This window comes from Macrotis lagotis, chromosome 7 (assembly GCF_037893015.1).
Source record: "Macrotis lagotis isolate mMagLag1 chromosome 7, bilby.v1.9.chrom.fasta, whole genome shotgun sequence".
In the NCBI taxonomy this organism is placed as follows: Eukaryota; Metazoa; Chordata; class Mammalia; order Peramelemorphia; family Peramelidae; genus Macrotis; species Macrotis lagotis.
The window spans coordinates 104,817,148-104,840,044 of record NC_133664.1 but is presented as its reverse complement, the minus strand read 5'-3'; the positions used below and the strand labels follow the sequence as shown (position 1 = coordinate 104,840,044).

General features: G+C 36.0%; 1 protein-coding gene across 2 annotated transcripts in view; it reads right to left on the bottom strand.

Moving 5' to 3' along the window:
• Window positions 1-5,285: 5,285 nt before the first annotated feature.
• Window positions 5,286-22,897, bottom strand: part of LOC141493776 (prolactin-inducible protein homolog) — a 120,463-nt gene continuing 102,851 nt past the window's right edge. Inside the window, exons 1-4 of one of the 2 annotated variants that reach the window (XM_074195108.1) lie at window positions 11,005-11,265; window positions 8,272-8,377; window positions 6,008-6,149; window positions 5,286-5,562 (exon numbers count right to left, since the gene is read on the bottom strand). In XM_074195108.1, the coding sequence (XP_074051209.1) occupies window positions 5,492-5,562; window positions 6,008-6,149; window positions 8,272-8,377; window positions 11,005-11,099 (414 nt within the window). In that variant the 5' untranslated portion in view covers window positions 11,100-11,265 and the 3' untranslated portion in view covers window positions 5,286-5,491. Of the gene's footprint in view, window positions 5,563-6,007; window positions 6,150-8,271; window positions 8,378-11,004; window positions 11,266-22,897 lie in introns of those variants that run through there. The other variant, XR_012470313.1, reaches the window with a different exon arrangement.

Below are 22,897 nucleotides of genomic sequence, written 5' to 3'. Positions count from 1 at the left end.
AAAGAAAAAGAAATTGAATGAATTCGAATAGGTAATGAAGAAACAAAACTCTCTCACATGGCAGATATTAGGATGTTGTTCAAAAAGAAACCTAGAAAAATCATCTAAAAAACTACTTGAAGCAATTAGCAACTTCGGCAAACTTGCACAATATAAAATAAACTCACATAAATCATTAGCATTTCTATATTTTACTAATAAAACACAGCAGCAAGAGATACAAAGAGAAATTCCATTCAAAGTAATACTTGATAATATAAAACATTTGGGAGCCTACCTTCCAAGGTCAACTAAGATACTATATGAAAACAACTACAAAACACTATTCTTAGAATCTAACTGGCAAATGCTAATTGCTCATCAGTAGACTGAGCTAATATAATAAAAATGTCAATTCTACATAAACGACCTTTGCTGTGAAATAACAATCATACTTCCAAAAAATTACTTTATTGAGCTAGGAAAAAACGGTAAATTCATATGGAGTAACAAAAGGTCAAGAATATAAAGGGAATTAATGAAAAAGATTTGCAGAGGAATGTGGCCTAGTCATACCACATCTAAAATTTTCTTATAAAGCATCAGTCATCAAAACTGTTTGGTACTGGCTAACAGAGAGGTGAATCAGTGGAATGTGACAAGATGCAAAAGAAGCAGTTATAAATGACTAAAATAATCTGCTGTATGATAAACTCAAAGATTCTAGCTTCTGAAATAAGAATTCTCCCTTTTGATTAAAAAAAATACTGGGAAAACTGGAAGATAGTGTTGCAGAAAGTAGGCATTGACATTGACATTGACTAAGATAAGGTTGAAATGGGAACAGGACTTAGACATAAAAGGTGCTATCATAAAACAATTAGGAGAGCAAAGAATTTTTAATCTGTAGGGTCTATGGAAAGGGCAGCAATTTATGACCACAGAAGAGATACTGAACATTATAAAAAAATAAATTGAATAGTTTTGATTACAATTAATTGAAAAGGTTTTCCACAACAAAACCAATATAACCATGATTAAATGGTATGCAGTAAATTGAGAAAAAGTGTATAGTGACCCTGACAAAGGACTCATTTCTAAAATATATAAAGAAATGAGACAAATTTATAAGAAAACAAGTTATTCCTCAATTGATAAATGGTCAGATATGGAATGGCAATTCTCAGATGAAGAAATTAAAGCTGTCTATAGTCATATGAAAATTTTCTCTGTATTATAATTGATTATAGAAGTGTAAATTAAGACAACTCTGAGGTACCATGTCAATCCTATCAGATTGATCAATATGACTAAAAAGAAAAATGATCAATGTTGGAAGGGATGTGGGAAAACTGGGACACTAATACATTATTGATGGAATTGTGAACTGTTATAACCTTTCTTGAGATCGATTTGGAATTATATCCAAGGACAATAAAATTGTTCATATCACTACTAAATCTATATCCCAAATTGATCATGAAAAATAGTAAAAACCCACATGTACAAAAATATTCATCGCAACTCATTTTGCAATGTCAAAGAATTGGAAATTGTGGTGATGCCCTTCAATTGGGCAATGACTGAAAAAATATTGCTATATGAATGTATGTGATGGTTATGTTTCATTCTATAGGAAATCATGAGATATGGAACTTAAAAATAATCATGGAAAGCCTTATGCTGAATCAGAAGAATATTATACACAGAAACAAAAACATCTAGTGATGATCAACTATGATGGACTTTTGCACTTTAGCAGTACAATAATCAAAGACAACTCTGAAAGATTTCTGATGGAAAATACAATCTATACCTAGAGAAGGAACTGTGAATTTTAAATGCATATCAAAGATTACTATTTTCAATTTTAAAAGATGTCTTTTGTATTAAGTATTTCCCTATTTTTTCTTCAGCTTGGATTTGATATTCTCACAACATGATTAATATGAATGTGCTGAACTTTAGCATAGTTACTTATCTCGGGCTCACATTAGATTGTTTTCTGTCAAGGGGAGGGGGACAGAAGGAAGGGATGGAGAAAAATGCTAAAGTCAGAATGCTGCCAAAAAAAAGTGATTGGTGAAAACTATCACTGCATGTAGTTGGAAAAACAAAGATATTTAAATAAAAAATAATAATAGTTTGGAGCATTTTTATGCTCCAACAAACATTATTATGATAGGAATTGGTACTGTATTTTGCCAAAGACTTTTTCAGCATTTATTGGGATAATTCTATTCTGTTGATCTAGGGTAACCAGTAAGATCGGGATGAAATAAGGAAGTCTTTCATCCCCGCTATTATTCAATATATTATAGCAAATGTTAACCTTAGTAATAAGAAAAGAAAAAGAAATTGAATGAATTCGAATAGGTAATGAAGAAACAAAACTCTCTCATACTGCAGATATTAGGATGGTGTTCAAAAAGAAACCTAGAAAATCATCTAAAAAACTACTTGAAACAATTAGCAACTTTAGCAAACTTGCACGATACAAAATAAACTCACATAAATTATTAGCATTTCTATATTTTACTAATAAAACACAGCAGCAAGAGATATAAAGAGAAATTCAATTCAAAGTAATACTTTGATCACCTTTTATGCCTAAATCCTTTCCCCACTTTGAACTTATTTGGATACAAGGTATGAGATGTGTATCTAAGCCTAGTTTTTGCCATACTATTTTCCAGTTTTCCTAGCACTTTCAAATTATGAGCTTTCATTCCAAAAATTAAAGCCTTTGTGTTTATCAAATAGGAAACTGCCATAGTCATTTACTGCTGTTTCTTTTGTGCCTAAACTATTTCACTTATCTACTTCTGTATTTCCTAGCCAGTTCCAGACATTTTTGATGATCAGTGCTTTATAATATTATTTTAGATCTGGTACAGCTAGGTCACCATCCTTTGCATTTTTTCATTAATTCCCTGAATATTCTTGACCTTTTGTTGCTCTAGATGAATTTTGTTACTGTTTTTGCAGGGCCATAAAATAATTTTTGGTAGTTTTATTGACATATCACTGAATAAGTTAATTTTGATAGAATTGTCATTTTTATCATATTTGCTCAGTCTAACCATGATCAATTGACATTTTTCCAATTGTTTAAATTTGACTATATTTGTGTGAACAGTGTTTTTATATCATCTCTTGAGTTTTTCTTGGTAATGGAGTACCAAATATTTTATGCAGCCTATAGTTTCTTTAAATGGTTTTTCTCTTTTTGCTGATGGGATTTTGTTGATTGTATATAGAAATGCTGATAGTTTATGAGGGTTTATTATATATCCTGCTACTTTAATAAAGTTGTTAATTGTTTCAAGTAGGTTTTTAGTTGGTTTTCTAGAGTTCTCCAAGTATAATCTGCAAAGACTGAGTTTTGTTTCATCATTGTCTAGTCCAATTCCTCTAATTTCTTTTCCTTTTCTTAGTAGTACTGCTAACATCTCTAATACAATGTTGCATAATTGTTCTGTTGACAGATATCCTTGTTTCACCACTGATCTTATTGGAAAGACAGCTATTTTATCCCCATTACAAATAATCCTTGCTGATGATTTTAGATAGATACTACTTTTCATTTTTAAGGAAAGATTCATTCATTCCTATATTCTCTGGGCAGCTAGGTGATGAAATGGATAGAACACTAGCCCTGGATTCAGAAGGACAAGAGTTCAAATCTGAACTCAGACACTTACCACTTACTAGCTGTGTGACCTTGGGCATGTCACTTAACTCTGGTGCCCCAACATCAAGGGTCATCTCCAGTCATCCTGATTTATGTCTGGCCACTGGACCCAGGTGGCTCTGGAGAAGAAAGTGAGATTGATGACTAACATCCCTCCCCTTCACTAAATTCAATCAACGTGTTTGTCATAGCATCATGTCCCTGATGTAGAGGTCTTCTTCAAAATGAACAAACATTATTATAAAAGGAACGGGTGCTGTATTTTGCCAAAGACTTTTTCAACATCTATTGGGATAATTCTATGATTTATGTTCATTATGTTATTGATATGGTCAATTATGTTGACTGTTTTCCTAATATTGAACCTGCCTGCATAACTGGTATAAATCCTACCTGATTATGGTGTATTTTCTGAGTAATTACTTGATGTAATTGCTTTGCTAAAATTTTATTTAAATTTTTTAAATTGATATTCATTAGGGAGATTAGACTATAATTTTCTTTTTTCTGTTTTGTATCTTCCTAGTTTAGAAATCAGCACCATGCTGATGCCATTTGACAGAACTCCTTCTTCACCCTTTTTTTTCCCAGATAGTTAAGCTAGAATTGGAATTAATTGTTCTTTAAATGTTTGGTAGAATTCACTTGCAAAACATCTGGACTGGAGTTCTTTTAGGGAGTTTATTTATGGCTTCTTCAATTTCTTTCTTGTGAAATGTTTAAGTGTTTTGTTTCATCTTCTACTAATCTAGGTATTTTTTATTTTTGTAAATTTATTCATCTGACTTAAGTTGTCAGATTATTTTGCAAATAGCTCTATATTTGATCCTACATCTCCCTTTCCTCTCCTTCTTCCTACCCTACTCTTCTCCTCTCCATTCCTCTCACATTTCCTTTGGTTTTTCTTTCCTTAGTCTATTTGTCCTTTTCTTGCCCATGCTGAAAATTGACTTGACAAACAGCATGAGAACTTTAATTCACTACATTTTTCTGATCTGGTGAATTCCATATGCTTGGTCTACTGAAGTTCAGAATCCAGTATCTCAAGAGATTGAGCAACATCAGTCTTCCTAACAGTTCCCTACAGAATAGGACACTGTACCAGCTGTGAAATTATTTTTAAGTACATACCATTTTTTTCTTTTTTTTTACCTTATTTTGAATTTGATTCTTCTCTTACAATATGATCTTTGTTTAGCATGGTTAAAAATGTAGAGCCTAGGGGCAGCTAGGTGGTGTAGTAGTGGATAAAGCCCCAGCCTTGGAGTCAGGAGTACCTAGGTTCAAATCCGGTCTCAGACACTTAATAATTACCTAGTTGTGTGGCCTCGGGCAAGCCACTTAACCCCATTTGCCTTGCAACCCCCCCCAAAAAATAGAGCCTATGTTAGAATGCTTTCTGTTGGGGTGGGGGTGGGGTGAAGGGAAGGAGGGAAAAAAAACATAAAAGTCATTGGTATGTAATGATTGGTAAAAACTACCATTGCACATAGCTGGAAAACAGATAAATAAGAAAAGGAAAGATTAAAAAAAAAGAAATTATATATAAAAAGCAACATTCAAGAAATATATAACATTATGACAAAAAAAATTTTCTTGAGATAATCAACTTTATTATAAGGCACAGGAATAAGTGTAAGTATTGGAGGAGAAAAACAAGCAAATTCCAGACAGGTTGAAAAACCCAGACAGATAGAAAAGTTCCTAGGATATTTTTCTCATGCAGCACACTGATCTCAGCTGCTCATCCTTCAGGCATTTCTCCATATCCTGAGGATTCCAGTTCAGTTCTTTATAGTAAATGCTTCATATTATGTTTTATTTCTCTTCTTTCAGACACAGTTGTGGTTCATTAATAATTCCAGCCATACAATATACACTCACAGGACCTGTAGATAATGAGACAGAGATGAGACAGACTAAAGCACTGCTTAGTCAAGACCCAAATTAGTATATGTCTTTTAGTGATATCCTTTATTCATTCATATAAAATACTTTTATTAATGCCCTTCTGCCATTTAGCCATTTCCAAACTAAGTTTCCCAAAATAGCTTTAACTCTTCTAGTCTTTCCTTTTTTTTAGGTACACTGCACCACCTAGCCACCCCTCTTCCAGTCTTTCAAATCTCACCCATTCATGTACCTTTGAAACTTCATATGAATTTTTAACATAAATATTATTCTTTAGATTCAGTCTTGTCATTCTTTTCCCACTCTTTTTCTCCACTATCCAATGCTCATTTTACTTCTTTGCAACATTTGCTGCCTTTGCTTTTGCATTATTGGGGAGCCCTCTGGTCCAGTTTCCCTTTGCCACATCTCTTTCTTACATACCAGATATTGATCTTTTTTTAGGTTGATTGCAAATTTTCCAAGAGAAGTTCCTTGCAGGGTTCTGTGGGCATATACAGGCTTTGTACTGGACAGGCTTGGGATAACAGTTAACTTCTTTTCTCATCAAAATATAAGCTTTTATCTGGGAAGAAAGAGGAAGGGAAATGTATGAATGTTGACGTAACTAGAAAGGATGAGGTAAGAAGAATGAGTGAATCTCACACTAGGCAGTCTGGCCATCCATGGAGAGAGGGAAGGAAATGAACAGTTCTCCATAAAGGAAGTCATCTAAGAGACACTTCACTGGTACATATAGGCTTCTCTTAAGGAAATTTTTTTTCCTACTTTCAGGTCCCAAATTTCCCCTAGAATTACAAACCTTATCATTTAGGGGAAGGAAAGGGAAAAACTATTATAAAGAACATACTATGTTCAGGTCACAGTGCTAAACACTTTATCAAGTATTATCCTTTTTTTATTCTAAAAATCTACTGAGAATCAGGTGCATAATGGTCCCAATTTTTTCATTTGAAGAAACTGAGGCAATCAGAGGTAAAATGACTTGAACAAGGTCATAGTAAGTAAGTGTCTGAAATCATATTTCAATTTGAATCTTCATAATTCTCATCCCAGTACTCTATCATCTGAGTGACTAAGTTGCTTTAGTATCATTTCTGTCTCTAGATGGTAGCTTGTATGGGAACAGAGCTAGGTGAGAATTTATTTTTTTCCAATTTTATTTTATGATCAAGTTCCAATTTTCCTCATAACTCCTTTTCATCTATTAATAAGCGAATAAATTCAAACTCATCACATATATGATGTCATAAATATAAATCATAACATTAACCATGTGCAGAAAAAAAGCTAGAGGGAGAAAGAAAAAAATATGCCAGTCAGCATTCTGAATCTATCAATTCTCTTTCTGGAGATGAATAGTATTTCTTAAGATGTGCACCTTGGAAGAATGTTGGATGAACTTGCTGATAAGAGTTTCTATGTTATTCAAAGAATGTTTAGATGAAAAGGTCATTTAGTTCAAATATCTCATTTTTAAAATAAGTAAAAATGAAGACCTGAGAGGTTAAGAAATTTCCTAAAAGTCTTTTCTAATTGAATCTTCCTTTTTCTCTGTAACACACATACACTCATATATCCACAAACACACACACGTTCATACACACACATACATACATAGATACATACATACATACATTTCTACAAATGTGTTCTACAGAACTCTGAAGTCCTGAACATGTCTTCTGACTCCAAATTCATTGCTCTTCATTCATTTGCATTAACCAGAAGATACTACAAATAATCTCTTGAAGTCCACTATTAAACTGCTCATGTGACTGAGAGTGCACAGTGTATTGAGTGCCAAGTCTGGAGTTAAGAACACTCATCTTCCTAAGTTTAAATCTGAACCTTGGAGCCTTCTTAGTTGTGGGACCCTGGAAAAGTCACTAAACCTATTTAATTCAGTTTCTTCATCTCTAAATTAAATGGAGAAGGAAATGGAAAACCACTGCAGTATCTTTGACAAGAATAACTGAAAAACACCAAAGAAAAAAATCACTTAGTGGAAAGAATATAGAAAAGAAGTAATTGTCAGTGAGAGATGGACTATATATGGTTTAAAAAAACACATGATAAGATATCATTCAAGATAGCAAAGATTTGGGAAATTCCTTTCACGGGGATGTTTTTCATAGAAAAAAATTGGCCCAATTTAGTTCTTCCTGACACTACCTTGGGTATCAGCTAGTTTTATTGGTAGGTGACGGTTTGCCCCTTTGCAAAGAGAAGAGAAAAAGGACAACTGAGTTGCTAGTATCACTGTGTGGGAGAAACATTCTCTAAACAGAAAATCCTTCTACTCCACAATATATTTTGCATCCTTTTCTCCCCCTGATTTATGTCTCTCCACTTCTAGGTAATCAACTTTCTTATCTATGGTGTGGCAAAGTATGGTAGTTTTCTTCCTCAGGTGCAACCCTCATCACTGACCATGAAATCACTCAATCTTCTTGCATACATGTCTGAACTCTTCATTACTACTCCTCTGACTTCTGATATTTCTCTCTCTCTCTCTCTCTCTCTCTCTCTCTCTCTTCTCTTCTCTTCTCTTTTTTCTCTCTCTACATATCTTTATTGTACTTGCCCATCCTCTTTGTTTTTCCCCTCATATTTTCCCTTTGTTATCTTCATTCTTCCTTCACACCCCCCCCCTTGTAACTGTATGAAATATGTCCCATACTCACCGGCACACATTCATTCATTTGAGTTGAAACATTACACTGGATATTAGTCTCTTCAGTTATATTATCTTTCAGTATTGAAGACATTTTCACAATAAGTGGTCTTTTCCTAGTAAAGGAGAGATAAAGAAACAGATCATCTCTCTGATAATCCTTCTAACCTTTGATAAACTGTGGTTTCATAAAGTGGTCAGGGCATGGATGATCTGATAGAGGAGGAAGGGTGGGAAGAGTGTGTAAGGTCAAAGAATAAATAGTGATCTGAAGGCTATGAGTCCCTTTCCTCTTTGGGACTCCCACCCTAGCAGTTCCTTTCCCCAAATAATGGAAGGAAACGGGTCTAGAGAGAAAGTCATCAAGATCTATTAGTCTGTTGTTGACTAGATAATCAGTGACTTGGCCAAGGAGCAATTACATTCTTTTCTCTAAAGGACCAGAACTGCTCCCAAAGAATCCTGGGAAAGATACAAAGTAACTTGTGCTCTAGAATGATAGAATTTGATGGAATACTGATTTGTTTTCCATGTCCTCACTTTTAAGATTAGGAAATAGGAATGAAGCAGTGGGAGTTCAGGAGAGGTACAACTTTAGTCTTATATAATCTTTGCATACCCATTTTCCTGATACAATGTAACTAGAATCTGTATATTTGAAGGGTGATTTCATTTTTTTCCTGTGGCAGCTTTATGTTCTAGGAAAAGGGATTAAAATTATACTTCTGGCAAAGTTTTAAAATTCTTGAGACTTTTAAACTCCCTGCAATGGGCAACTATACAAACAGGGCCTCTAAAGCTATAAATTAAGAGGAAAGTGGGTATTCACATTTAGCTTCATTTCATACATACTCTGTTGGGCAACCCAATTCAGGTCATTGACCTGGGCCATGTGTCTCATGCAGAAAGAAATGACAGTAATCTTAGATTCAATCTTCCAATCTCCAATTTCCATCTAAATTGGAACAACATCTGCTATATTGGGAAATTCACAAATGTACTGACTTTATTTTCCACAGTGATCTGTGACAGAGCCTTCTCAGTCCAAGATTTTCTAAGACTTGAGTCTATATGATTGATGAAGTTTTTTAAAAGGCTCTAAAATGGCTTTATTTAGCTTTTATACATATGGGGAAAACAAAAATATAACCTGAGATCAAAATTCTTAGTTTCCAATCATGACAGTGGGACAATTTGAATCTTCACATTTAATCTTTCTCCCTCCTTTTAGTTATCTAGCACATGCCCACCACTTATCTATTTATAGATATTATCACTCATTCTCATTCCATTTCAAACTTATTTTTTTTCTACCACTCTCACCTCATCTGCTTTCTACCAGCTCATCCATTGTTCCATGGACATCTCATCAGAAGCAAAGATTTGTGGGGCAGCTAAGGTGGTGCAGTAGATAGAGTACCAGCCCTGGAGTCAGGAGAACCTGAGTTCAGATCTGACCTCATACACTTAATAATTACCTAGCTGTGTGACCTTGGGCAAGTCATTTAACCTCATTGCCTTTCAAAAAAAAGAAAAGAAACAGAGACTTGTTTCTTACTACAGACAACTAATTGTCACTGTGGATATAGTACTATGGGTGAAGTCCTAAAGATTTGATTTCAAATCCAACCTCAGATTATGATTACACATGCAAACCCAAGTAAGATATTTAATGTCTGTCTGCTTCAGGTTCATCAATTTTAAAATAGGAAAAATAATACTACTTATCTCCCAAAGGTGCTATGTGACTTTAAATAAGGTAAGTTTTTTAAATGCTTGGCACTGTGCCTTTCTCACTGTAGGCATTTGATACATTATTGTTACTATCCTTCCCAAGGAACTCTATTTTCACGTTTTCTATAAACCTTCTCTGTGGCTATATACTGACCAAAAAGATAATTACTGACTAAAGGTCAAGATTCCCTGGTCCTATTATGGCATTTAATCCTTTTCTTTAGAAGCACCCACTTGATGGGGTCCTGATTGGTACATTGGATTCCCACAATAAAAGAGTAGTGATGCAATCATCTTATTCATTCTAAGAACCAGGGACCTGAAATTGTCCGATATCATTATGTATGGAAAAACAAGCAAACACACCAAGGATTGAGAGTGCCCTCTTTTCTCCCTATTCAAACTCTAAGAAAGCCAACCCAGATACGTTTCAGTGAGTAAAGAATGCAATGAGGCAGCTAGGTGGCACAGTGGATAAAGCACCTGCCCTGGAGTCAGGAGTACTTGATTTCAAATCTGGCCTCAGACACTTAATAATTACCTACCTGTGTGGCCTTGGGCAAGTCACTTAATCCTATTTGCCTTGCAAAAATCTAAAAAAAAAAGAATGCAATGAATTTCTCTTTATGTGGCCTTTCTGTCTCTCCTTTCCTATAGACAAGAAAGGAGTGGGAGAGATTTGGAGCAGATAGAAATTTAGGTCCAGGGTAGGAATGAAAAGTCTTTGAGAAGGAGGCCAGATCTGTAAGAAATTTCAGACTTTATACTGGGATTGCCGCTTCTATTCAGGACTACAGAGGCAATTACAGACTAGACAAAAGTTTTCTGGTTTGGGGGCAAAGAGGGCAAGATTTTCCTATGGCAGGGTGTATAGAATCTGATTATCAAAGATGAATACCAAGACAGAAAGATGAATCCCAAAAGGAGAGGATCTGAAATCCCCTGAATGGAAGATGGGTTCTTCCTGATAGACAAAGAAAAGATATCTCCATAAGGGGTGGTGGCTTACCTATTATAGTCATCTTTCCCAAAGGCTAGTTGTAGGTAGAGACCTAGGAACAAGGCAGTAAGACTGCATCTCACAAATGCCTGGAGAAAAGACATCTTGTAGTTCAAAAAAGGGTGAAGTTTAAGCTAAGTGCGGTTCTAGCTTAGAGTCACTACTTATAGTTAAAGGAGGAAGATAGAGGAGCCTTTAGGAAGGAGATATAGCCAATCAGCCTTAACCTTCTATCTTGACTCCTCCCTTTCTCCCATCAGGTTTCTTTTTCTAAAGAAAAATAAAAGTAAACACTAGGAGGAGTGGTAAAGATTGGCACAGCTGAGCTACTAAAGAGTACTCATTCTAAAAGGGACCTCGAGCTACTCATCTATTTCATTTAATCAATACATTCTCCTTTTGTTAATCATGGGAGAATAGAAATTGAATAGTAGAAAAATCACTAAACTGGGATTAATGAGATATCGGTTTTCATTCATATTCTGTCATTCACTAGTTGTGTGATCTTAAACTCTCTAGGCCTCAATTTCTATACCTATAATATGAAGAAGTTGAGCTAAATAAATTCTAAAATTAATTTCATGTCTTATGTCTTGGCAGTTTCGAAAGTCAGATCTTTTTAAGATCATCAGTTCTTTAACTCACAAGAGGAAACTCTCTAGATGCTTTATAATAGGACATTTTCTTCTCTTTCTTTATTCTCATAATGGGCTAATCTTAAGTGAGCTGTGTTATCATAACACATTCTATTCCCTTTCTATCTGCCTCTTCAACTATGAGGTGCTTTTCCAGTTACCAGTGCACTCTCTCTTTTTCCATGTGTAGCAGGTTTCTTGTTTTGGGCATCTGTTTCTGGTTATAATTCTGCTTTCTCCCCAAAGAACTTCAAACAAATACAATGCAAGGCTTAGAAGATATCTTGACCTGGATGACTTATCCTCACCCACCTCTCTTACTTCTATAGTGACATTTGATATATTATATCTGTTTCCTTTATCTACCCTCAAACTCTCACTTGTCTTCCAAGAGAAGTGTACTTTTCTAGTTTAGGGGGATACCAGGAGTTCAGACTGTGGTCCTAAGCATTTGAACGGAGAGCCAATAAAGGGAACCAATACCTTGATCTTTGAATTGAGTTCTCTACTTTGGCACGTGTAAGTTGTAATTTATGTGTATACTCTCAAAAATCAAAATTCATCCAAATATACTTATTTTATGCAAATGCCTGTCATAACATATGCACTGTGTGCTTATCTTATCACAAATTCTTTAATGAATGTTCAACCCAAATGCCTTTACCTGGTTTTATTGAATACTAGTGTAACTTCATGTTATTCATTTGATAATCCTCATTCTCATATCTGAGTGGATGATCACATTTTCTGACCATGTTCTGTACTATACCACTTCTTGCATTTGCTCTTAGTGATAGATTGTAGTCTATTTATGTTTGTGATATAGCTCCCCTCCCTGTTCATTTCCATCATCCACAATATATGGCTTGTCAATTATGGCATCCTATGATTTATGGCTGTGTGGCTTCAACCACTCTTAAAAAGATCATTTTTTATTATTTCAGGAGGCAACTTGAGACTAGGAAAAATGCTAAATATTTTACCAAAAGGAACCTATCCTGCTGTCTTCCTCCTATTCAATTACTGCTAATTTTTTTTCTGTGATTTCTGTCTGGAATAAGTACACTGACAGAATTACTCAGCTGGTCATCCAGAAGAAGGAAAAAAAAACCAAAACCAAAGGAAAATAAAAATTAATCATTCAGAATCTGATGAACACTTTATAAAGAATATCTCTGATATATCTCTTTCCCTTAATCCTAATACTGAAAAAGACTAATCTGTAAACATGTTTATCACAAGTATGTTTGTACAATGTTAAACTGTTCATTGCTGAGGGGAAGAAGATGGGAAGGGAGGTGGAAGGAATTTTTTTTGGCTTAAAAATATACATATGTATATGGAGGATAGTTGAAAAACTTCTGTAACATGTATTTATAAAAATAAAATATCAATAAAAATAAATTATGCAGTTGGATCTCCTTCCATGTGTTTGTCATTCTCTGTGCAACAGATGACTTAATCCATTTTTTTCTTTCTTTCTGAATTACTGGGCCAAACTTTTTTGAGTAGAAATCCCTTGTGCCTCTAATCATCTTATACACCCCTTAGATTATTCTTATCTCAGTCTACCATTTCATCTTGTAGATCTCTTGATTTTCTTCCTCCTTCCCTGTTGCCTATAAAAACACCCACATCTTTCATATCCTTAAATAATTTTCAGGCAGAGAAATGGATCCACAATGGCAGAGAGAAGGCAGGAATTTTCTTTAACTTTCCTGGGTATCCCTCAGAAATAATATTGTACTGGGGTAGTTAGGTGGCACAGTGAATAGAGCATTGGCCCTGAAGTCAGGAGGACCTGAGTTCAAATTTTACCTCACTTTCTAATTATCTAGCTGTATGACCTTGGGCACATCACTTAACCCCATTGCCTTGCAAAAACCTAAAAATAAATAATATTAATCAAGTCTCTAAACAGATTATGAAGTGACAGAACTCAAAAAAGAACAAGAGGAACAACTTTCAGTATGATCTGTTTTAGGTAGAATGTGAATATATCCTGGGTAGGAAACGGAAAACCAGTCCTTTTGACCAATCAGAGGTTTCAATTACAGGAGAGATTTTCAGCACAGGCCCCTGGAGTTCTGGTTCAACGGGTGAACAGCACAGACCAGCTATGAGAAATCCACCACAGGTACCCTAGACCAGCATTCAGCCAGTACAATTGTACTGGGTGACCCAGCCCAGAGAGCAAGCTGTTAATATTTCCAACACAAAAAATATAACCAAGTGTGTATGCTAATGGTGTCCCCAACACAATGACCCAGAAAGAGAGTCACTGGCATTCCCAATATATGGATAGGGCAATGAGCAATCTATTGGCTTTCACAATGTGGATGGTCAGGTGAATAACCCCCTGCAATTCCCAATGTGGTCAGCCCCAGGGTAGTGAGTAGGCCTCTAGGGTTCTTATCACCAATAGTGTGGGAGTAAGTCAGTTGGTAGCAACACAAGAATCTTGGGAAAGGACCAAGTAACAAAAGTTAAAATGAATTTTAAAAGTCAGAGAAAAGCAGGACACATAAAAAGGTCAGAGAAAAGGAGGAGAAAAGACTGGGGAAAACAATATCTCAGAAGAGTATGGTAGAAAAAGTACTAAATGTGATAATATGGAAAAGAATATTAATTGGGGTCCAATGCAAAAGCATTCTTGAAAGAACAAAACAGAATTTTTCAACTCAAATAGAAAAATTTGGAAAAGAAATGCAAGAAAAATTCAAGATCTTGCAAAAGAAAACAGAAAAATTAGCAGAAGAAAATAAATTCTGTAAAAAATAAAATTGGGATGGAGCAGCTAGGTGGCGCAGTGGATAGAGCACTGGCCCTGGAGTCTGGAGTACCTGAGTTCAAATCCAGCCTCAGACACTTAATAATTACCTAGCTCTGTGACCTTGGGCAAGTCACTTAACCCCACCTCCTTACAAAAACAAAAACAAAAAATAATACAATTGTGAAATGAAAAAAAAAATGGAAAATGATAATAGCTCCTTCAAAAATAAAATTGATTAAATGGAAAAGGAGATGCAAAATCTAAATGAGGAAAATGATTTCTTGAAGAATAGTTTGGGGCAAATGGAGACTAATGATTACATGAGCCATCAAGAATCAGTCAAGCAAAATAAAAACTAGAAGAAAATGCAAAATGTCTCATTGGAAAAACAACTGGTCTGGAAAATAGAACCAAGATAGAGAATTTAAGAATTATTGGACCACCTGAAAGTCATGGTAAAAAATAAAAGATCCTTAATAGCAAATTTCAAGTAATAAAGGAAAACTGCCCTTAAATCCTAGAATCAGAGGACAAAATGGTCTTTAAAGGATTAGGGGATGGAGTCAAGATGGTGGAGTAAAAACAGGGCCTACTGTGAGCTCTGCCCTAGACCACTCCTTTAAATAATGACTCTAACTAAATTCTAGAATAAGAGAACCCATAAAAAGATTGAGTGAAGGGGTGGCTAGGTGGTGTAATGGATAAAGCACCAGCCTTGGAGTCAGGAGTACCTGGGTTCAAATCTGGTCTCAGACACTTAATAATTGCCTATCCTTGTGGCCTTGGGCAAGCCACTTAACCCCATTTGCCTTGCAAAACAAAAAAACAAACAACAACAACAACAACAACAACAAAAAAGATTGAGTGAAACAATTTTCCTACCCAAGATAACTTGAAAGATCTGCAGGAAGGGTGTGTTATATGGGGGTTAGAACAGTCCCACTGCACAGTCTGGTGGAATAAACCAGCTTCACAGCCATCCAGCAACAGATGAAGGGGTGCCTGGATCTGTGGCAGCTGTGGTGGTTTCCAGACCTCAATTCAGGGATTACCAAAGATGACTTGAAAAATCATCAGGAATACTCTAATGCACCAGGGTGAGAGTGGAGTATAGTCCAGTACATGCATCAGCCCAGATATAACCCCAGGGGACCAGGAGCAGCCCCAGGAACCACCTGGATCAGTGGAATAGATTAGCTGCAAAAGAAACAGCACTAAATAATTATAGCAATCTACTGTTCGATAAACCCAAAGATTCCAACTTTGAGGATTAAAACCTCACTCTTAAAAACTGCTTGGAAAACTGGAATATGTTATGGCAAAAACTAACCATAGACCAACACCTCATACCCTATTGCAAGATAAGGTCAAAATGAGTGCAGGATTTAGACATAAAAGGTAATATAATAAGTCACTTAGGAGAACAAGGAATAGTATACCTTTCAGATATATGGAAAGGGAGAAATGTATGACCATAGAAGAGATAGAGAACATTATTTTAAAAAAACTGCCTATAAAAATTTTTAAAACTGCTTATATAATTTTGATTACATTAAATTAAAAAGTTTTTACACAAAACCACTGCAACTAAGATTAAAAGGAATGTAGTAAATTAGGAAACATTTTTTTTACAACTAGTGTTTCTAACAAAGGACTCATTTCTAAAATAACGAGAACTTAGTAAAATTTATAAAAAAGCAAGTTAATCTCCAACTGATAAATGATCAAATGATATGGAAAGGTAATTCTTAGATGAAGAAATCAGATCTATCTGTAGTTATATGAAAAACTGCTCTAAATCATTATTGATCAGAGAAATGCAAATTAATGTATATCTGAGGTACCATCTCAACCTCTGAGATTGGTCAGTATGCCTAGAAAGGAAAATGATCAATTTTGGAGGGAATGTCAGAAAACTGGGATATTAATGTATTGTTGGTGGAGTTGTGAAATGATTCAAATTTTCTGGTTAGCAGTTTGGAAGTTATGCCCTAAGGGCAACAAAAATTTGCATACCCTTTGATCCAACAATACTACTCCTAAGTCTGTATCCTGAAAAGATCATGGAAAGGAGTAAAAATTCCACAGGTACAAAAATAATCATAGCAGTTCTTTTTTATAATGACAAAGAATTGGAAATTGAGGAGATGCTCATCAATTGGGGAAATAGCTAAACAAATTGTGGTATATGCAAGTGATGGAACATTATTGTTCTATAAGAAATCATGAGGGATGGTAACTCAGAAAAGCCTTGAAAGACTTGCATGAATTGATGATGAGTGAAGTGAGCAGAACCAGAACATTATATACATAAACAACAAGATGGGGTCATGATTAAGCATGATGGACTTGTTCATTTCAGCAACACAATAATCAAAAAAAATTGTAGAAGATGTGATGGAAGATACCATCCATATCCAGAGAATGAACTATTGAATTTATATCTAGACCAAAGTTTATAATTTTGAACTAATTTTGGCTTAGCAACACTTAGAATAAAGAAATTATCCACTAATCAGCTTTTTTTCTGATGAGAATGAAGGTTCATTCCTTCCCCCTCAAGTTCCCCCATTCCACTCCATTGCAAAAGTTTTTTCTTGACTCTTTTATGTGAAATATCTTAGCCCCTTGTTCCTCTCCTTTCCCTTCCTCCCAACACTTTCCTTTATCACCCACTGATTCCATCTTTTTACTATATTATACCATTATGTTCAGCTCCCTCCTTTGTCTTGCCTGTATATGCTCCTTCTAACTGCTCTTATAAATTAGAAAGTTCATATGAGTTATCAGTACCTTCTTCTCATGTAGGAATACAAACAGCTCAACATCATTAAATTTCTCATAATTAGTCCTTCTCATCCACCCCCTCTATGATTCACCAGAGTACTGTCTTTAGAGATCAAACTTTCTGTTCAGCTCTGGCTGTTTAAATAGGAAAGTTTGAAAGTCCCCTGTTTCATTGAAAATCCATCTTTTCCCCTGAAAGAGGATGTTCAATTTTCCTGGGTGGTTGATTCTAGGTTGTAATCCAAGTTCTTTTGCCTTCTGGAATATCATATTCCAATCCCTACACATCCTTAATGTAGAAGCTGCCAAATTCTTTGTGATCCTGACTATAGAGCCATAGTAATTTAATTGCTTGTTTAATTGTTTGTTTTAATATTTTCTCTTTGATTTGGGAGTTTTGGAATTTAATTATAATATTCCTGGGAGTTTTTCTTTTGGGATCTCTCTTAGGAGGTGATTCGTGAATTGCCTCGATTTCTATTTTACCCTCTGCTTCTAGGATCTCAGGGCAATTTTGTTGTATTATTTTTTTTAAATGAAATCTAGGCTCTTTTCCTGGTTGCGAATTTCAGGTAGTCCAATAATTTTTTAATTATCTCTTTGGGATCTGCTTTCAAGATCAGTTGTTTTTCCAATGAGATATTTCACATTTTCTTCTAATGTTTGTTCTTTTGGTATAGTTTTATTTCTCCCTGATTCCTTGTAAAGTCATTTACTTCCTTTAGCTCCATTCTGCATTTGAAGAAGTTATTTTCTTTATAGAGCTTTTTTTAAATCTCCTTTTCCAGCTGGCCAGTTCTCTTTTTAAGGCATTCTTCTCCTCATTTGCCTTTTGGGTTGCCTTTTCCATTTGGCTTAAACTGTTTTTTAACATGTTATTTTCTTCAGTATTTTTCTTTATTTCGTCCACCAAGCTGCTGACTTGGTTTTCAAGATTTATCTGCATCACCTTAATTTCTCCTCCCAATTTTTCTGCTTCTCCCCTTAATGGCTTTTCAAAGTCCTTTTTGAGCTCATCCATAACCTGAGTCCATTTTCTATTTCTCTTGAAGGTTTTGGACATAGAAGCTTCGACTCTGTCATATTCTCAGTATATGTTTTGATTTTTCTCCATAGGACCAAAGTAATTTCCTATGGTCAGATTCTTCTTTTTTCTGTTGTTTGCTCATTTCCTCAGGCTTTGACTGATTTACTGCATTTCCAAGGCTTGGGGGGGACACCCCACAGGGATCTTAATTCCTCCAAGATTTTATGAGAGACTCTGATTGTTCTCTTGCCCATGCTCTGGTATGTAGATGACCACAGGCCCTCCCCTCTGTCCCTGTGAAGAGGGTTCCTGCTCAGCTATGGTAGTATGGGGACCCAAACTGTGACCTGGATCTGAGTGTAGGCAAATAGCAGAGTCCTGCCCGCAGGGAGAGTGGTGAGAACTCTTCAGTCTCTCCCAACCCTCTTACAGTCTGTGGGGTGGGAGCTCTGGAAGTGATGGGTGGCTTTGTGGATTTCCACTGCAAATTCCCACCACAAGGCTGCTTTGAGGTTCGTGCTCCATGTCATGCTCACTCTGGTGCAGCAGAGTTATCTCACCACCCCTTCAAACTGTCCTCAGTGATCTCTGGGCCAAGAGGTCTGGAAACCATCCCCTCTGCTATGGATCCAGGTACCCCATGGACTGTTCCTCGAAGCCTGCAGCTGGTTTGCTCCAGCTTCTTTCCAACCCCCAGTCCTGGTGAAACAGACCTTTCTGGTGGAATTTCTAAATTGTCTTAGACTGGGAAATTTTATTGCTCAGCCTTTCTATGGGTTCTGCCCCTCTAAATTTTGACTAGAGTCATAATTTGACAGTTTTGGAGTTTTCTAGGGAATGAGTTTCTGGGAATTCTTGCCTTCATGCCCTGTCCTTTATTCTTGAAGAAGAACAAAATATCAGGAAGGTGATGCCATGACAAGCACATGGATTTAAACAAGGGGGTGCCGTGCTAAGTTGCCAGTCTCACTTTCTCTTTAAGAGTCATCTGGTTCCATTTGTCAAATATGAATCAGGATGGCTGGAGATGGCCCTGGATGCAAAACAATCAGGGTTAAATCACTTGCCCAAAGTCACACAGCTAGTAAGAGTCAAATGTCTGAGACTGTACTCAAATTCCAGTCCTCCTAACTCTAAGTAAGGTTAGTATTCTATCCACTGCATCACCTAGTTACCTGATGAGAAATTGAAATGATGGGAAATAAAACCCCACAGAATCTGAATGAATACTACATTCCCTTTTTAAAAAAAATCTCTTATGTTTTTCTTTCCTGTCTTTTGGTTTACTTTCTTTTTCCTTAAGGAGAATATTTATTATAATCACAAACCACAATTTATTCAGCTATTCCTCAATTTATGGGCATCCCCTCAATTTCTAAGTCTTCTCCACCAGGAAAAAACATCCATAAATATTTTTGTACATATAGGACCTTTCACTTTTTTTTAATCTCTTTTGGAATACAGACATAGAAGTGGTACTGCTAGGACAAAAGGATGTATGATTTTCTAGCTCTTTGAGCATAGTTCCAAGTTGTCCTAAAGAATGATTCAATTAGTTCATCACTCCACCAATAATATATTAATTTCTCATTTTTCCCACATTCTCTCCAAAACTTGTCATTTTCTTTTTCTTTTCTATTGACAAATCTAATAGGTATGAGATAGTGCTTAGTATTTTATTAATTTGAATTTTTTTCAGGAAAGTCTGAAAATCACCTATTTCAATGACCATGTCTTTTCCTCTGAAAGTGTATGGTAAATTTTACTGGGTACTTTATGCCTAGTTATAATCTAGGAATATCATACTCCAAGTCCTTTAATCCTTTATTTAAGAAGTTGCTAGAAGATGTGTTTTTATAATTTTAGCTCCACAGTACTTGAATTGTTTCTTCCTGGATGCTTGCAATATTTTCTCCTTTAACTAGGAATTCTGGAATTAGGTTATAATGTTCCTGGGTGATTTAATTTTGGGAATCTCAGGATGATTTGGAAATTGTAAATTGTTTCAATTTCTATTTTTCTTTCTGATTCTAAACAATTTTTCATGATAATTTCTTTTTTTTGACTCATGACTTTCAAGTAGTCCAACAATTTTTGACTATCTCTTCTGGATCTATTTTACATTACAGTTATTTTTCTCATGAGATATTTCACATTGACTTCCATTTTTTCAATTTATTGGTTTGCTTTATTGTTTCTTGATTTCTTATAAAGTTATTAGCTTCCATTTGCTCAATCCTAATGTTTAAGGAATTATTTTCTTCAGTAAGCTTTTGAGCCTTCTTCTACTTTTGGCCAGTTCTGCTATTTAAGGCATTATTCTGCTCATTAAATTTTGTACCTCTTATACTATTTGATCAATTCTTTTGTTCTGTGATTTGTTGTATCTCCTTTACCAGGCTGATGACTGGTTTTTCATAATTTTCCTGTATGACTCACTTCTTTTCCGAATTTTTCCTCTACCTCTTTTACTTGATTTTCAAAATTCTTTTTGAGCTCTTCCATAGCCCAAGGTCAATTCATTTTTTTTTCTTGGAGTCTTTGGATAATGGATTTTTGATTTTATCTTCAGAACATGTTCTTTGATCTTTCTTGTCACTATAGTAACTTTGTATAGTCATATTATTTTTCTTTTTGCTCCTTCTCCCCATTCAATTATTTGATTTTAAAATAATTTTAAAAAATTAAAAAATTTTTAAAAAATAATTGTAAAATAAGGCTCTCTGCTTCCAGCCTGGAGGGCACACTGTCCCAAGTTTAAGGGTTTTGTACAATTGTTTTTAGAAATACTGCTTGGAACCTATAAGTTTTCAGGCTCTCGGAGGTAGTATGATCTAAGGAGAGGTGGTAACTCCTCTCTTGGTCTGTGCTCTTGTCTGTAAATCTGTAACAACTTTTTTCCTTCCCTGGAAATGGGATAAGGGTCTTCTCTCCTCTGGAACTGGAAGCTCTGGTATGCAGGGGCTGTCACCCTGGGACAGTTTGGGCAAAGAAGCAGAGTCCCACCTTAGTGCTTACAAAGAAATCTTTGTAATCTCCTTCTAACCATTTGTTTGACTCCCTTACAGAAACAGCTACTACAGCTGCTGATGCAATGGTTCCCTAGGCAAACTCTTTGTGTGCTGGTACTGGGGCTTTGCTGGTGAAGTTTGAGCTGGTCTGCACTCCTCCCTTACCTTGAAGCAATAAACATTGTCTGCTTACCTTCTAAGTTGCCTTAGAAAATTGTTTCACTCCATCATTTTGTAGGTTCTATCACTCTAGGATTTGTTTAGAGCTATTACTTAAAGGTATTTGGAGGTTGGGGGAAAGGTCCATATAGTTTTTTCTTCTTTAAGCTATCCCAAGAAACCCTATTCTCCTTAAGTAATAAATCTGAAAACCTTAGGCAAAATATGAAATGTATATTAATAAGTGAATATGGCTCAGGTCCTGGGCACTGTAGCTTTGTTGGACCATTGGCCAAAGGGCAGTAAAGCACCAATATGCACTTTCCCTTAGAGTTCATGTATCAGGAAAAAAATTAGAACGGTCTTCCAAGGAGAAGCCTCAGAAATGCATTACTCAGAATACTTGAAATGGGATGTTTTCCCCATTTTAGGCCAAAGTCCTTGAAATTAAGGAAAATTTACATGCATAATCTCACAAGTTTCATAATGACCTTTGGAAGTTCATGCTATAGTCACCATTATTCCTATTTTCCAGATACTATAAAATTGGAAGTTACTTGATATTTTCTAACAGTTTGGAAATATCAGAAGTGACATTTGTGATTAGAGTCGAATTTTTCTGACTCCAAGTCCAACAATTTGCTTGTCTAAACATGCTGTTAATGAGTGGGAGCAATTAGGGAATAAACTAATGAGTTTTGGACATTTATATTGGAGTCCCTAATAAATATAAAGGGCATATTGATAGATAAAGAGATTCTCAAGGTATATTCTTGGAGAGGGATAGACTAAAAGTAGTTCTTGAGTGAGGAGAATGGGCATATACAGCACAATTTCAAATATTTACAAAAATGAGGGGCGGAGCCAAGATGGCGACAAGAAAGGATCCAATCTTAGGCGCTCTCTGATAAAACTTCTAAACTAAGTACTCTAACTAAACTTTCGAGAGACAGAACCCACAAAGGGACCCAGAGAGGCAGTTCTCCTACTTAAGGTAACCTGGAAAAGAGCAGAGGGGCAGCCCGCCAGAGCAAATGAACTTCAGCCTCCCGGAGGCAGCCCCAGGGCACTGGGAGCCCCAGCTCACAGCAGCAGGGGAGTCTCCTGAGCTACACCCTGGGGATCACTGGGCACAAAGTGGGGGAACAATGGGGGACCTCTGCCAGAGTGAGCATGGGCACACAGTGAGCAGCATGGTCTTTCAGCAGCCCAGATCCACGAACAGAAGCAGGCAGAGCCGATAAGCAGGAGCCCATAATCAGGAGCCTCCAGGGCATGAGCCCAATGACCTGAGAGAAAGGAGTGAAGAGAGACTGAAGAGCTCTGTCCTCCACGCCTGGAAAAGAACTCTGGGGCTCTGACCACATTCAGATCCTGATCACAGTCTAGGCCCCCACACAGAACAACAGCGGCCCCCTCCACCTCAGGCCCATGGCAGACAGGAGAGCATATGGTTATTCACAGACCAGGAGGGAAGACAGAGCCTCACACACTGAGACCCTTGTGGGAG